Genomic DNA, 13,401 nt, shown 5'->3' on the forward strand with positions numbered 1-13,401 from the left:
GCAGTGTGCCTGTATTTTATAATCATAGCTTTTTAGACCTTCGGAATTGGAAAACTCATTTGATATATTAGTAGGGTACAAATATTGTGTTTTATTTTATATTTTTATTTTTATATTATAATTATATGCAAGCTCAGTTTGAATTTGAACTAAATGCACTGCCAAATGGCTAAAAAGAACTAATTCAAAGGAAACCTAACAGAACTTCAACAGAAAACTGTTAATTAACATTATTCGATTTAATGCTTAGCAGCAACGTTTTTTCATAAATACCCGTATTGGGGATGTTGGCAATCATGTGCTATCAACCAGATCAGCTGTTTAGAGAACATTGACGGCAACCGGTTGGGTATTTTAAACATCTGGTAGCTCTGCTTGAATATTAAGAACTTATTACACAGAAAAATACTAGGTTTACAGAACACCACTGCTGTTGATACAAATTTAGCTTATGTTATTATTGTGGCCACTGTTAAATAAAATTTACAACTGGACGGAGTTCAATAGTATTATAAATTACTGCTTATTGCAAACTCATTATAGAAATTACAAATACAAGGTAAATAAAAGCAAATTAAAATTCGAATTAATTTTTTTATTTGAAATAATTGGTGCTTACATATATTTTTTTACAAAAAACTTGGCGAAAATATTTCCGGTTGCAGTTGGCCTGAATTAGATGCATACAATGTTTTTGCATAACAGGAGTCTATGCAAGCTGGCATGTAAGTAGCTTAATACCCTCCGCGTAATATCAAATAAACTCTTCAAGTTACAGGCAATGCCGCCAATTTCGCCACGAGTAACATTCGTTACAGCAGTCAGAAGGCGAAGACTGCAATCCTCATGCTGAACATGGGTGGACCACAACACACGGACCAGGTTCATGACTATCTGCTGCGCATCATGACGGATCGCGATATGATACAGCTGCCGGTGCAGAGCCGGCTGGGTCCATGGATTGCGCAACGTCGCACGCCCGAGGTCCAAAAGAAGTACAAAGAAATCGGAGGCGGCTCTCCCATATTGAAGTGGACTGAGCTGCAGGGTCGATTAATGTGCGAACAACTGGATAAATTGTCTCCAACAACGGCGCCGCACAAGCATTACGTCGGGTTTCGCTACGTTACTCCCTTGACGGAGGACACGCTCGCACAAATTGAAAGGTTAGTCAAGGGTCAATTGGGGAGGAATATGTCAAAGAGTTTTGTGGTATTTATATATCTATTTATGTTGTCATAGTGACCAGCCGGAACGTGTGGTGCTCTTCTCGCAGTATCCGCAATACAGTTGCGCCACATCCGGCTCGAGCTTCAACTCCATCTTCACCCACTATCGAAACAAGTAAATGGTCATGGATCATCTGAAAGTTAAGCAGTTAACCCAGTTTCCCATTCGCAGCACACTGCCCGAAAACATCAAGTGGAGCATTATCGATCGCTGGGGCACACATCCGTTGCTCATCAAGACCTTCGCTCAGCGAATTCGCGAGGAGCTGGCCAAATTTGTGGAGACGAAACGCAATGATGTCGTAATACTCTTTACAGCGCACTCGCTGCCGCTCAAGGCAGTGAGTAGAGGTGATCCGTATCCCTCTGAAATCGGCGCTAGCGTGCACATGGTAATGCAGGAATTAGGTCAAAGCAATCCCTATAGCTTGGCCTGGCAGTCAAAGGTGGGACCGTTGCCCTGGCTAGCTCCAGCGACGGATGATGCCATCAAGGTAAACCAGGAGTCGCAATTATACTTTCTTGACAGATACTAATGTCCTAACTCATTTGCAGGGTTACGTCAAACAGGGTCTAAAGAACTTCATACTTGTGCCTATTGCCTTTGTGAACGAACACATCGAAACACTCCACGAGCTGGACATCGAGTACTGTGACGAGCTGGCCAAAGAGGTGGGTGTGGAGGAAATACGTCGCGCTGCTGCGCCCAACGATCATCCGCTTTTCATAAATGCACTGAGCAGCATCGTGGCCGATCATCTAAAGTCTGAGCAGCCGGTCAATCCCAAGTTCTTAATGCGCTGCCCCATGTGCACCAATAACCGCTGCCGTGAAAGCAAAAAATGGTATCAACAGCTGTGCGCCCACTGAGTAATGTAAATTAATTAATTGATATGAGACTCACATATTGCACCGGGCAGTAAGGCATTTCAAGTGATTTAGCTTCAAGCTATCATTGCAATTTTCATCAAGTTATCATTCGTTTCGTTTATAAGCATTTCATTATCTGGGCTCCGGGTATTTGCAATTGATTGCGAGTCCATTTGGGCAATAAAAAAGACACTGCGTAAACAAAAACAACTGTTTTATTTTGATTTCTTTCGCTCACACTCTCTGTAACACATGCGCTCTCTGTCTGCGCCGCTCTCACATGTGCTCTCTCATGCCATGCACAAGTAACTCACTCTACGCGTCTCCCTGTGACGTCACACTTTAGAAAGTATCTGCGTCTCTGACAAACATTTATTGCTATAAACCAGATCTATTCGAATTTATTTGCTTTTATCAATACAGTGCTTTTGTGCTGCATATTAAGAATAAATTGATGGACGTTCTTGTAGCGCACATATACTTATCAATTGTGACGTCACATCGGTACTCATTCATTTGAGTATCGCGCCGCCGCCATGCACAATGCGCTACATTATCTCTGCTTCAACGACGGTTAGCTTTGATCAGCTGTTTTCTTTGATTTTGTCACTTTAGTCAGATTTCAAATTCTTTATTTATGGTGGGCACAACAAAATTTAAATTCTAATGGCCAACGGAGCTCTATTAGCCCACACGCACCCTGCCGAAGCAGCGATTCTCCGTGCTATTGGTTAGTTTCATAATTTATTTGCCGCACGACGAGTTGCATAACGGTACAACTTCGAGTGCACTGCAGCGTCTCCGATTCCAAACAGAACAATCACAGAAATTCCAAGGAATCAGCAAAATAATAATAACAACAACAATATATCCAATAGAAATTGGATGCGGGAGAGGAACGCCTTCAGCTGCCAATCAGTCACTTATACAGTTATACAGAAATGCGAATGTATTTGAGCGCGCGTCAATTAAACCACGCTCCGAATTGGCTGGCAATTAAAGCTTTCTAATTTTGTTCTGATACTGACGAGTCTACTATGTATACTACTCTGTTGCAGCCGTGCCAGTGACCAATCTAATGGATCAGATGTAGCATACACCGTGGTGTAATCTAATCTCAACATCAGCATATTGATCGTAAATTAATTAGTGAAGCCAGCTATATTTCTTGTGTATTTTTAACCCAACGCCATGACTGGAACTAACAATGTCGCCCATTCCGGAGCAGTATACGCGGTGCTCTCGACGCCGAACCACGCCGGAGCGGATAGCCACGATTTCGACAGGTAAGAGTATTGCCTTTTTGTTTTTTAAATATATTTAGTGTAATGAAAACCTGTTTTAAGCGGCACACGAACATACACATATGTACCTATTTGTATGTATGCAAGGCTGAGCTCTGTTTAAAAATGTGCACGTATAAGTGTATATAAATATACATGTATATAGGGAGATAAATTGCCTGTCTCACATTCATCTCGTCTAAGTTCTGTTTATGCCCAGCGTGACGTTGCATCCATAAAACAAATCAGTTGTTATCAGCTAATTTAAAATACGTGAATTTCCCAAGTAGGAACTCATCCACTTCAGTTTAAAAGCTGGAGACGCTCACGTTCCTAATATCACTGATTAGAGCTGATACGATACTAACGGTTTCCGAATAAACTTGTGGTTATAAAATCGATCTATCACTAATTTAATGGAGCTATTGTTAACATTAGTCGATATTGAAATTAATATACATATATAGAATCATATTTTATAATCATTAGGATTATATTTGAACAGGGGTCAACAATCTAAGTCAGCTATATAAGTATAGTTAAAACGATCGATATAAAAAATTATATATATATATATATATATGTACAACAGAGGTTAATGATATAGTTTAGTCAATATCGATTATAATTATAATGATACATGCATTGTATACATACATATGTATGCTTGTATGCTTACAGAAATCTCTTCTATGCCTATTGCGAAATAAGCTTATAATATTTCAGCAGAGGTCAACAATCTTTTTAGTTTTACCTGTTCTACATTCAATTACACCCATATAAAAACGTCGCGTCAGCCTTCTAAAAAGTATATACGTATGTACATATGTATATACATATATTCACCACAAAGCCATAAGTTTTCACTATCTTCAAGCTTAGCAAGCATGGGAAAGTGTAAATGGTAGCTACAACGAAGTTTTAATACACTTAATCTGAAATATTTTATATAAATAATATATCTCAAATACTTGATGTCTTCTCTATGAGTTATTTCAATCCTTTGAGCAGATATGCAATTCATAATAATAATTACAACTAAGCTCTATTCGTTAGGTCCTTGAGACCCTTGGCCTATCAGTCGATACCCTTTCCATACCATGCAGCCCAGAGACCCGCTGGCCCCATTTACATACATACATATGTATGTTAGTAAATAGTAAATAGTTAGAGCTAAATCTAAGCACATCCGAATTATAGAGTTACTATGTTGTAACCGCGTCTTATCTGAATAATTTACACACCATTCACAGATGCGCCACAGACGAGCCCAGTGAGCTGAGCGCTTTCTTCGACTGGCGCTTCATTAGCAAGAAGATGGAACATAAAAGCGGCGGCGTCTTCAAGAATCGCAATTTGATTGTCGATCTGCTGGCCATATGCTTCGGCATCGGCACCTGGCTGGGCGTCAATGGCACCTTTATACAGCTGCCGCTGCTGGTCAACGAGGCGCCCGAGGGCTGGAGTTTGCCGTCCTATCTGAGCGTCATGGTGCAGATAGGCAATCTAGGCCCTCTGCTCTACACTGTGTACCAGAAGTTCTCGCCGTGGAAGCTCAATGATGGCTGGACCATTCATGCAGTCCTCATGATCGGCACACTGTCCTGCCTGTTCACCGCCTTTTTCTACAACCGCACGGCGAATCTGGCGGGCAATGATCACAGCGTCGCTCTCTTCATACTGACCATCTTTACGGCGCTCAATGCGTGCACCAGCTCGGTGCTCTTCATGCCCTACATGGGACGCTTCAAGGAGCAGTACATAATCACATATTTCATTGGCGAGGGCCTCAGCGGCCTGCTGCCCAGCGTCACGGCTCTGGTGCAGGGCATCGGCGACAGCGGCAGCTGCGTGCTGGTCAACGAGACGGAGACGGGCGAGGGCGTCTATCAGAAAGTAACCGAACCGCCCTTGTTTGACACCAAGATATTCTTCTTGATATTATTTGCCTTGATGGTGCTCAGCTATATTGGCTATACGCTGCTCAATCATCTACCCCTGGCGCGGCACGAATATGCCCAGGTCACGGTTGGCAAGGGCAACAAGTATGAGTACGGGCAGGACGACAACCAGCCGCAGGTACTGAAGCTTAGCTCTTGCCAGTATGTTGGCCTGCTCTTGCTCATAGGCGCAATTTCTCTGTTCAGCAACGGGATGTTCCCTAGCATCAAATCCTATTCGAGTGCGCCGTATGGAACGCGCGCCTATCACCTCTCTGAAACGCTGAGCGCTATTGCCAATCCGGTGGCCTGCTTTCTGGCCATGTTCCTGTATGTGACATCCCTGCGCATGATCTATGTGCTTTCCGCGCTGGCAGCGCTGCTCACCAGCTATGTATTTACCACGGCGGTACTGAGTCCGTATCCACCGCTCTACGACGAGACCATCGGCACAGTATTGGTGGTATGTTTGCAGCACGTAAATTTAATCTAATCTTCCGATTGATATCCACTCTATCTTGCGCTTGCAGGTGACCGCATGGACGTTGCTAATCGGAGTGGTCAGCTACACCAAGCTGGGCATTACGACTGTGATGCGTGGCCAAGGCGGCCAGTCGTTGGTTTGGGTGGGCGCCATCACGCAGCTGGGCTCGGCCATTGGCGCCATCTCCATATTCTTCGCCATCAACTATACGCGGTTCTTTCAGGCCGCCGAATCGGATTGCTGATATCCTCATCTAGATGATTTTATTGTAAATAAGATTACCTTTTTATAGATATAGAAACATTTTTATTTTTTACGGGAGCCTTGTCACAAGATTAGCAGATTTGAAACATATACCACGTAATACAGAACTAAGTTTTTGATATATGATGTACGCATATGCAATTACAAATTTAGACAATAACTTTAAATGCATCACTAGAGTTTGCTATCCTGTTCATCGGTGATTGGATCCATTTCACTGTCCACGTCACCTTCGTAGCCGGAATTCCAGTTGGAATTCGATGTGACGGAGCTCACTTTGACTTCGTCCGCAGACTCAACATCCACGCTGCTGTTGTTGCTGAAGCAGTGGGTAAAATTCTGAAGCATATCCTGTCCAATCACCGAGGCCTTGTTGAAGGCCTGTATCTTCTCCCGGAGACTGCGGCTATTGCTACTCACGCCCGCTTGACTGCTCTCCGACGATGCTTGGCTCCCGTCGGGGCAACCTTGGGCAATCTGGTCCAACATGCACTCGACCTTCTCGAACGACTCCTTGGCGCGCTTGTAGCACATCAGGCTGTCGCGCAGCAATTGGCTCTCGTGCAGACGACGAAAGTCGGCGAGCAGATCGCGCAGCTCAATCGCCTCGATTGAGTTGTTGTCTGCTGTGTTCATGTTCTCAAACTCCATAATTAGGCGTTTGATTTTAGTAGGCGGCTGCTCGGGCTCTGACTGCGTCAATCCCAACGTTGTGGCCACATCACTCATCTCCTTGACTAAATTCACTGACGCCTGGATTAGGTCCGTGTGCTGCTGTACGGTCTGCTTAAGGCGTTCCCGCAGATTCCGCAGGTAAGTGCATATATGCTGCGTATTCTCTATATCAATTTCGAGCGGTAAAGCTTTGGGGGTCGAGACAGAGTTTTTAATATGTATTTAGGGCATTTTTTTATATATTTGTATAACTTCATACCAATTAGTTCTTTATTATTTTCGAGGTTTTCCATTTAGTGTTTGTTTTTCTGTCTCTTAATACAAGGAATTTCATTCGAAAAAAACATAAAACTTTAATTACTTATAATTTACATTCTATTCGAAAAGAAACTGTGGGAATTTCATCAAATTTATAATTTTAAAATTGTTTAAAAATCATAGCAACCACGATTTATATTTAAAAATTTGAAAATATAAGACATCTCTGAATGAATATTGGTATATTCAACTAGTTTATTAACATTACAGTAATATATTGTATAAGTGCACATACATACATACGTGTGTGTATTTTCTTTTTGTATTTATAAACAGAACTTGCATAGCTAATGCTTTCAACAAAATTATTAAAACATAACCACAAAATTCTACTTTTAAGCGTCGTTGTATTCTGAGAAAAACAAATTTCGCTAGAATTCAATTCACATTAGTCGGAAAATGTAACATAAGCTAACTTTGCGACTGAAGGGAAATTTTTCCAATTTGAAATTTGATAACAGTCGCGCTTCGTGCGTGTGCCTGGCACGCGCTCATCTCTAATTTACATTCAGCTCGGCGAACAGCTGTTTCGAGGCCTCTCGTATGCTTTCTGTTTTCATTTTGATTAAAGCATATTCCGATGATTAAACCAGTCGAGAGTCGCAGTCGCAGTGGTCGTCGTCGTGAGAAAATCGTTGCGGGAGTTGAGTATTGAAAAAGTCAATCGAAACGCCATTTGATGTAAAGGGAAAAAAGCGAAGAAAATTCCTTAAAGTCACAGAGCAAGCAAACGAATAAACTGAACGATTTGTATAACATTTACAATAGCAGTACGTGAAGAATTTCCCATATGAGTTTGCATATTTTTGCTGAAAAACTTTCAACGCCAACGCAGAAAATCTAAAAGCGACGGCGACGTCAGCAGCGACGTCGGCGTCCACAAAATGTATACAACACTGTTGCAACGACAGCGAATGTAAAGCCGAACACAGTTGATACTAGAACGACAGGGTGTTGAGGTGCATTGGTGCAGTGCAGCGGGGACTGGAGGGAGTGGAGCAGTGGAGCAGTACCTAAACGAGATTAACGAGAGCAAAGAAAACTGATTAACAATTGCAGCATGAGCTACCTGCGACAGGGCCCGGCTGCCAGCCTGAATTTGGATCATGCGTTGCGGTACCGCGAGCTGGATCATCCGCGTAGCAATCTGGAGGCAGGCATCTTCAGGCAGCGACTGCATGCTGCCGAGAATCTATACCAACGCAACCTGATGGCGCACTATGGTTGCGTCAATGCGCTCGAGTTTAGCCCGGGCGGTGAATACCTGGCGTCGGGTGAGTACCTACCTGTTGCTTTGTCGCCTAGGCGGTGCTAATTAGAGTTCCCACTTTCGTGCAGGCGGCGACGATAAGCGCGTGCTGCTCTGGAATGTTGACCAGGCGCTTGGCAATGTAACCGAGGATTTCCCAGCCGCCATGTACGGAGAGCACGGCAGCAACATATTTTGCCTGGGCTTCGACACGCTCAGCAAATACGTGTTCTCGGGCGGCAACGATGACCTGGTCATACAACACGACCTGTGCACGTAAGTGGCTTTGGTATCCCATCCAGTTCACTCCTTAACCCACTCTTGTGGCCGTCGCTGTGTAGCGGCAAGAATCTTAATTACTTTTCACATGACGGGCCCGTCTATGGCCTCAGCGTGGACCGCACCAGCACCAATCTCTTCAGCGTGGCCACGGAGCACGGTGAGATCCTCGTCTACGACATGCGTGTGGGCAAAACAGAACCATTTATCGTTGCCAATTTCCGCACGCCCTTCAATGCGGTGGAGTTTCATCCGCTGAATGGCAACTATTTGGCCACCGCGAATGCCAGGCGAGGCGCACAGCTCTGGGACATGCGAAACAATACACAGTGAGTTGACTTGGCTGGCACTGGCCTTGACTCTAGGCTACCATTATATTATATATATAATGCTGTTCCTCTACTCCTCAAGGCCTTTTCGTCAGTATAACTACATCACAGAATCTCCAAGCTGCATGAGCGTGCGCTTCAATTGCAATGGAAGTCTGCTGCTCACTCTGCATCGTCGCTTGCCGCCCATATTATACAATCCAAGCTCATCCGACCCGTTGTGTTCGTTTTACCATGATGAGTACTTCAACTCCTGCACCATGAAGAGCTGCACCTTTGCGGGCCCCCACGACGAGCTGGTGGTCTCCGGATCAGATAATTTCAATATGTTCATGTGGCGATTAGACGGAATCAACTGTGAGTATTGCATGGCCTCTATTGAGCTTAGGTAATAAATTGGTCCCCTTTTTTCCATCCAGTGGAGAAGAAGAATCAGTGGATTGATACATCACCTGTTATCCTGACCGGTCATCGATCAATAGTTAATCAGGTGCGCTATAATCGGCAGCGCTGCCTGCTGGCCTCGTCGGGCGTGGAAAAGATTATCAAGGTGAGAGAAGGATTTGTCAAGTCTTATATACGAATAATTCAAGTTTTTCCGTCTCGTTTAGTTTTGGAGTCCATTTGCGCAGCAGGGCTGGGAGGGCGCATTGACGGAGCCCTCGGACACGCCCCATTGCACTCGCCCGCTCCATCGAAATGCCACGGATCATGTGTCCCAAGACTTTAGCATGCGCAATATGGAGGAGGATCAGGTGATGTTGGCATTTTTCGATACGTTGGTGCAGCGTGAGCTGGAAACCTGGACCAACAATAGCAGCAATGCGAACGCCATGGGCCAGCAGACCACCACGGCTAGCGACAGCTCCTCCCGCACCTCAACGGAACACAGTGGGAGCAGCACCCAGTCGGACGAGAGCGATGGCGACACGCCCAATGTCAGCGAGCTCAGCTGGCAGACCCATCCGAATCGCATCTTCTATTTGATAGCAAAAAAGCGGCGAGCCCTGCTGCAGCTGGCGGTCAAGGGCACCGGGGGTCAGCATCGAAACGTGGAGCAGCTGCTGGCTCGTCTGCTGGGCGAGCAGCGACAGGTGGCCACCCAAGCTCGCATCAGCGAATGGCTGGAGGAGACGCATCGATTGTTCGGCGATGACGAGCTACCCACCACATCGGCGGAGGCGGCTTCTCGGGAGCGCCTACGACGGGAGTCGATATCCCAGGCCACTAGCCGCAGCCCCCGCAAGCCGCCGGAACTTCGAATGAGTGAGTAAATCCAAGCAAGATTCTTTATTTATAGATCAACTCGAAACACCAAACAAATGCAGCGAGAATGCAGCCAATTGACAGGGCATAGAAGGCCAGTTGTACGTCCGTCAGGGTCAGTACTTTCCAGTTTGACGCGCCCAGCTCGGCCAGATACTCAGGATATTGGTGTATATTCCATTTGGCACGCTCCTTCATGTCGCTTATCCAGTGCTCCAACAGTCCCCCAGCCAAAAGCTGCAGCAGCACCTTATTGATGCCCTGAATGTAGGGCGATGGCTTCGGCAGCACGTAGCCAATGTGATAGGTCTTGGGGCATTCGGGTATCTTGTGCACCTTGTGAGTCATAATGTAGCGTCTGTCGGTCAGCTCGAGGCTGGCGGCGCGTGTCACGCCGGCGAATCCGCCAATCTTGGAGACCATGTTGATCAAGCGATCCTCACCCTCGCCCACCAGCTTCATCCTCTTGTTCAGCCGCTGATAGACCTGCGAATCGTGGCCATAAAACAGATCATCCCTGAACGCCGGATGCTTTATGTAAATGGGCAAATTTAGCTCGTCCAACTCGGCCAACGTATTGGGGTCTCGATAGTAGAGCGGCCGTATATACGCCGTGGCCAGACTGGACTCGAGCAGTGCTCCAAAAATCACGCTCACCAGGCACAGGGAAGCCAGGAAAATACGCTCTGAATAGTACGGCGGAAATTTGCCCACATTTACACGTACCCACACGACCCAGGTGTCAATGAAGATGCGCCAAGCAATGGAAATGTAGCGATCATTTGCCGTGTCGTCCTTCTGATCGGACAGGCGCTCGATGCCCAGGCCCAGATTCAAGCCCCGCAAACAGCACCAGACGAAGGTGCAAGCGAAGCCGACGACGAAAAAGCAGAGCCAGACATCCACACGTACGGCAAAGAGGGGCACAATGGACTGTGGAATGCGCTGGGCCTTCTGCACGAAGAGGCACAGGTCATCCATGTAGACGGCGGCTGTGAACTGGATCTGCGTCGTCAGATAATCCTTTATGAAAAAGCCGGCAAAGATGACGTCCAGCTCACGGCGATGGGCCCGACCCACGCCGCCAGTATACGAACCATTGGGCAGTCGTCCACTGGATGGAGGCATATTAAATGAGAGACTACAAAAGCTAATCCTCCCATATACTCACCCGAAGAACTCGTCATCTGGCCACGCGTAGTTCAGCGTAAAGTTCAAGTGTTTGGCAACTGTCTCCGCCGCGATGGCATCTGGCCCGGTGACGCGTAAGACCTGTTCGGTGTCTCCATCTCCGAAAAGCGCGGAGTACACCGAATCGAAGATGTAGGCGCGCAATGGATAGCCATAGAGATTCGAGTAGATGCGCTCAAAGCTATGCTCATCCTCAGCGGGAACCACACTCTGCAGAAACGGATTGTAGAGTAGAACTCCTTGGCCTACCAGCGGCACATAGTAGACTCGATTGTGACCATGTCGCCGCCAGACTGTCTCCATGAATTGCTGCAAATTCTTTTGCTCCTCCCCTGTAAAGCCTTCGATTGCTAGGATATAGAAACCGCCTGGGTTGATGAACAGCCTGAGGTACTGTTGCATTTGATATACATGGTTAAAGATATAGAAATGATGCAGTGCATCTTCTGAGTGCTGGTATACATCCACTTCCTGTCCCACATGCACTCTCATTGCACTTCCCTGCTGTCTTAGTAGAAACTGCACAAAGTCCTGGTCCGCATCGCGCGGGCTTCTCAAGTGCAGCTCCAAGGTGCCGTCCAGCTGGCTGAGCAGGGGCTCAAAGATTTGCGCATAGTTATCCAAGCTGCCATTGTGCTGGCCAATTGTTAGAGTCGCCGTTGCCACCAGGATAAACATCATTAACTCTGCTGTCAGCGGCATTGTGAACGCAACTGAACTGTTTGGCCAGCGGCAGCGGCAGCTCAATCGCTGCAGACAGGACAATGGCTTTGTGGGCAAACAATGAGGCGTTGACACCTGGGCTGGCGTATTTGTTTGCCAACTGTCAGCAACTTGACAGCTGACTATGCTCGCTGGCTAACAATGGTGCCCTGGCCACGCCCACGCCCACGCTGCGATACCCCCAATTATTGGCAAGTGTCGAGCCATTATTAGCCCAAGCGGAGTCAACCCTCCGATTTATGTGTACACTTCTCTCTCTTGCATGACTTGGTCAAATAGTCGCCACCAAAATAAATTTCTATTTCTCTCCACAGTTGGCTCCCTGCAGGCCAATTTCGAGCAGCTGGAGCGCAAGCGTAAGCTGATGCGGTTGCGATTCGCTGCCATCAAGCGGAGGCGTAAAGTGCGACGTCCGCGCCGTGGCAGACAGGAGAATGACAATGCCTTGTCCTATGATACAGAATGGCTGGACGATGATGATGACGACGATGATGAGATTGATAATGATAACGAGATGGAGATCAATCATGAGAATATGGGCGAGGACAACAACACCAACAGCAGCAGCGACGACACATCCAACACATCAATGGAAGCACAATTGTCTCAAGCTCCGAGCACCTCAAACTCGCTTCAATTCGGTCTGGAACCAAACGAGGCTAACAACAACAGTCCACCGGCTGCCACAACCAGCAACAAGAAGAGGAATGGCCTCATGACTGGCGCATGCTACCCGGAGACGACAACCTCCTCCAATTCCTCTTCGAACCAGACGAATATTTAAACACATCCGGGAAACTTTTTCCCAGAGGTTTCCTAGACTATTTACAGCTGGTAAGCCGAAAAAAAAGAGAGAATGGAGCGTTTATCGTAAATCAATGGATTGCTACAAACTCTTCAAATACAATGGACTAGTATATATATTAAGCTCTACAAGTAGAAAGTTGAACTTTGATCATTGGGCTGAACCAAATCGCCCACTATGGCTACGATTGTGTTATTAAATAATTTAGAGTGTACATTACTTGGCATAGAATTAGCCATGCACCGATACTTCTGATAAGAAAGGAATCCAAAACTCATTATTTCATTCAAAAACTGTTGCACTTTGGTTGTATCAAGTTAATGTGAAGTTTATAGAAAATTCTCTATTTTATTATTTTTAATATTTGTTTGGAAAAGATTTGCAGTTTTTCAAAAACTTTATTTTAATTTCAAATTTATTTTATTTTAATTAAAGAAAAAATTATCAATGGAATTCTTTTAATTTGTTGATCTCTGAAACAAAACAAATGCAACAA

General features: G+C 45.7%; 5 protein-coding genes across 7 annotated transcripts; 3 read left to right on the forward strand and 2 right to left on the reverse strand.

Moving 5' to 3' along the window:
- The first annotated feature begins 74 nt into the window (after nucleotides 1-74).
- Nucleotides 75-2,306, forward strand: LOC6573890 (ferrochelatase, mitochondrial). 2 transcript variants are annotated; one of them, XM_032730520.2, is made up of 6 exons: nucleotides 75-559; nucleotides 666-725; nucleotides 773-1,166; nucleotides 1,243-1,344; nucleotides 1,402-1,723; nucleotides 1,785-2,306. In XM_032730520.2, exons 2-6 carry the CDS (start codon nucleotides 680-682, stop codon nucleotides 2,097-2,099), a joined length of 1,179 nt encoding a protein of 392 aa, XP_032586411.1. In that variant the 5' UTR covers nucleotides 75-559; nucleotides 666-679; the 3' UTR covers nucleotides 2,100-2,306. The 2 variants fall into 2 exon arrangements, with proteins under 2 accessions (XP_032586411.1, XP_032586414.1); XM_032730523.2 differs by having other exon boundaries at nucleotides 76-559; nucleotides 779-1,166.
- A 380-nt stretch (nucleotides 2,307-2,686) lies between these two features.
- LOC6573889 (solute carrier family 52, riboflavin transporter, member 3-A) lies at nucleotides 2,687-6,237 on the forward strand. 2 transcript variants are annotated; one of them, XM_001999912.4, is made up of 4 exons: nucleotides 2,687-2,829; nucleotides 3,158-3,385; nucleotides 4,636-5,785; nucleotides 5,853-6,237. In XM_001999912.4, the coding sequence occupies exons 2-4, from the start codon at nucleotides 3,291-3,293 to the stop codon at nucleotides 6,048-6,050; spliced, it is 1,443 nt and encodes a 480-aa protein (XP_001999948.1). In that variant the 5' UTR covers nucleotides 2,687-2,829; nucleotides 3,158-3,290; the 3' UTR covers nucleotides 6,051-6,237. The 2 variants fall into 2 exon arrangements, with proteins under 2 accessions (XP_001999948.1, XP_043863457.1); XM_044007522.1 differs by lacking the exon at nucleotides 2,687-2,829 and having other exon boundaries at nucleotides 2,896-3,385.
- On the reverse strand, nucleotides 6,090-7,195 carry LOC6573888. Its single transcript, XM_001999911.4, has 2 exons — nucleotides 7,005-7,195; nucleotides 6,090-6,933 (listed from the first exon to the last, which is right to left on the reverse strand). The coding sequence occupies exons 1-2, from the start codon at nucleotides 7,036-7,038 to the stop codon at nucleotides 6,245-6,247; spliced, it is 723 nt and encodes a 240-aa protein (XP_001999947.2). The 5' UTR covers nucleotides 7,039-7,195; the 3' UTR covers nucleotides 6,090-6,244.
- A 144-nt stretch (nucleotides 7,196-7,339) lies between these two features.
- LOC6573887 (DDB1- and CUL4-associated factor 5) lies at nucleotides 7,340-13,167 on the forward strand. The gene is made up of 7 exons (XM_044007521.1): nucleotides 7,340-8,337; nucleotides 8,402-8,588; nucleotides 8,654-8,920; nucleotides 9,003-9,277; nucleotides 9,340-9,470; nucleotides 9,532-10,186; nucleotides 12,415-13,167. The coding sequence occupies exons 1-7, from the start codon at nucleotides 8,124-8,126 to the stop codon at nucleotides 12,882-12,884; spliced, it is 2,199 nt and encodes a 732-aa protein (XP_043863456.1). The 5' UTR covers nucleotides 7,340-8,123; the 3' UTR covers nucleotides 12,885-13,167.
- On the reverse strand, nucleotides 10,193-12,189 carry LOC6573886. The gene is made up of 2 exons (XM_001999909.4): nucleotides 11,358-12,189; nucleotides 10,193-11,300 (listed from the first exon to the last, which is right to left on the reverse strand). Exons 1-2 carry the CDS (start codon nucleotides 12,077-12,079, stop codon nucleotides 10,211-10,213), a joined length of 1,812 nt encoding a protein of 603 aa, XP_001999945.2. The 5' UTR covers nucleotides 12,080-12,189; the 3' UTR covers nucleotides 10,193-10,210.
- Nucleotides 13,168-13,401: the final 234 nt, after the last annotated feature.

Source organism: Drosophila mojavensis, unplaced genomic scaffold, assembly GCF_018153725.1.
Source record: "Drosophila mojavensis isolate 15081-1352.22 unplaced genomic scaffold, ASM1815372v1 contig_16, whole genome shotgun sequence".
Classification (NCBI taxonomy): domain Eukaryota; kingdom Metazoa; phylum Arthropoda; class Insecta; order Diptera; family Drosophilidae; genus Drosophila; species Drosophila mojavensis.

What these genes read in the sequence shown, in the direction of transcription:
- LOC6573890 (XM_032730520.2), top strand. Translation starts at nt 680, where the DNA reads ATGCATACAATGTTTTTGCATAACAGGAGTCTATGCAAGCTGGCAT. An exon ending in ACGCTCGCACAAATTGAAAG is followed by an intron (nt 1,167 to 1,242) that starts GTTAGTCAAGGG and finishes ATGTTGTCATAG; the next exon opens with TGACCAGCCGGAACGTGTGG. An exon ending in CGACGGATGATGCCATCAAG is followed by an intron (nt 1,724 to 1,784) that starts GTAAACCAGGAG and finishes ACTCATTTGCAG; the next exon opens with GGTTACGTCAAACAGGGTCT.
- LOC6573889 (XM_001999912.4), top strand. Translation starts at nt 3,291, where the DNA reads ATGACTGGAACTAACAATGTCGCCCATTCCGGAGCAGTATACGCGGTG. An exon ending in GATAGCCACGATTTCGACAG is followed by an intron (nt 3,386 to 4,635) that starts GTAAGAGTATTG and finishes CACCATTCACAG; the next exon opens with ATGCGCCACAGACGAGCCCA. An exon ending in CCATCGGCACAGTATTGGTG is followed by an intron (nt 5,786 to 5,852) that starts GTATGTTTGCAG and finishes TTGCGCTTGCAG; the next exon opens with GTGACCGCATGGACGTTGCT.
- LOC6573888 (XM_001999911.4), bottom strand. Translation starts at nt 7,038, where the DNA reads ATGGAAAACCTCGAAAATAATAAAGAACTAATTG. An exon ending in AAATAATAAAGAACTAATTG is followed by an intron (nt 6,934 to 7,004) that starts GTATGAAGTTAT and finishes CGACCCCCAAAG; the next exon opens with CTTTACCGCTCGAAATTGAT.
- LOC6573887 (XM_044007521.1), top strand. Translation starts at nt 8,124, where the DNA reads ATGAGCTACCTGCGACAGGGCCCGGCTGCCAGCCTGAATTTGGATCAT. An exon ending in GACATGCGAAACAATACACA is followed by an intron (nt 8,921 to 9,002) that starts GTGAGTTGACTT and finishes CTACTCCTCAAG; the next exon opens with GCCTTTTCGTCAGTATAACT. An exon ending in GCCGCCGGAACTTCGAATGA is followed by an intron (nt 10,187 to 12,414) that starts GTGAGTAAATCC and finishes TTCTCTCCACAG; the next exon opens with TTGGCTCCCTGCAGGCCAAT.
- LOC6573886 (XM_001999909.4), bottom strand. Translation starts at nt 12,079, where the DNA reads ATGCCGCTGACAGCAGAGTTAATGATGTTTATCCTGGTGGCAACGGCG. An exon ending in CCAGATGACGAGTTCTTCGG is followed by an intron (nt 11,301 to 11,357) that starts GTGAGTATATGG and finishes GCCTCCATCCAG; the next exon opens with TGGACGACTGCCCAATGGTT.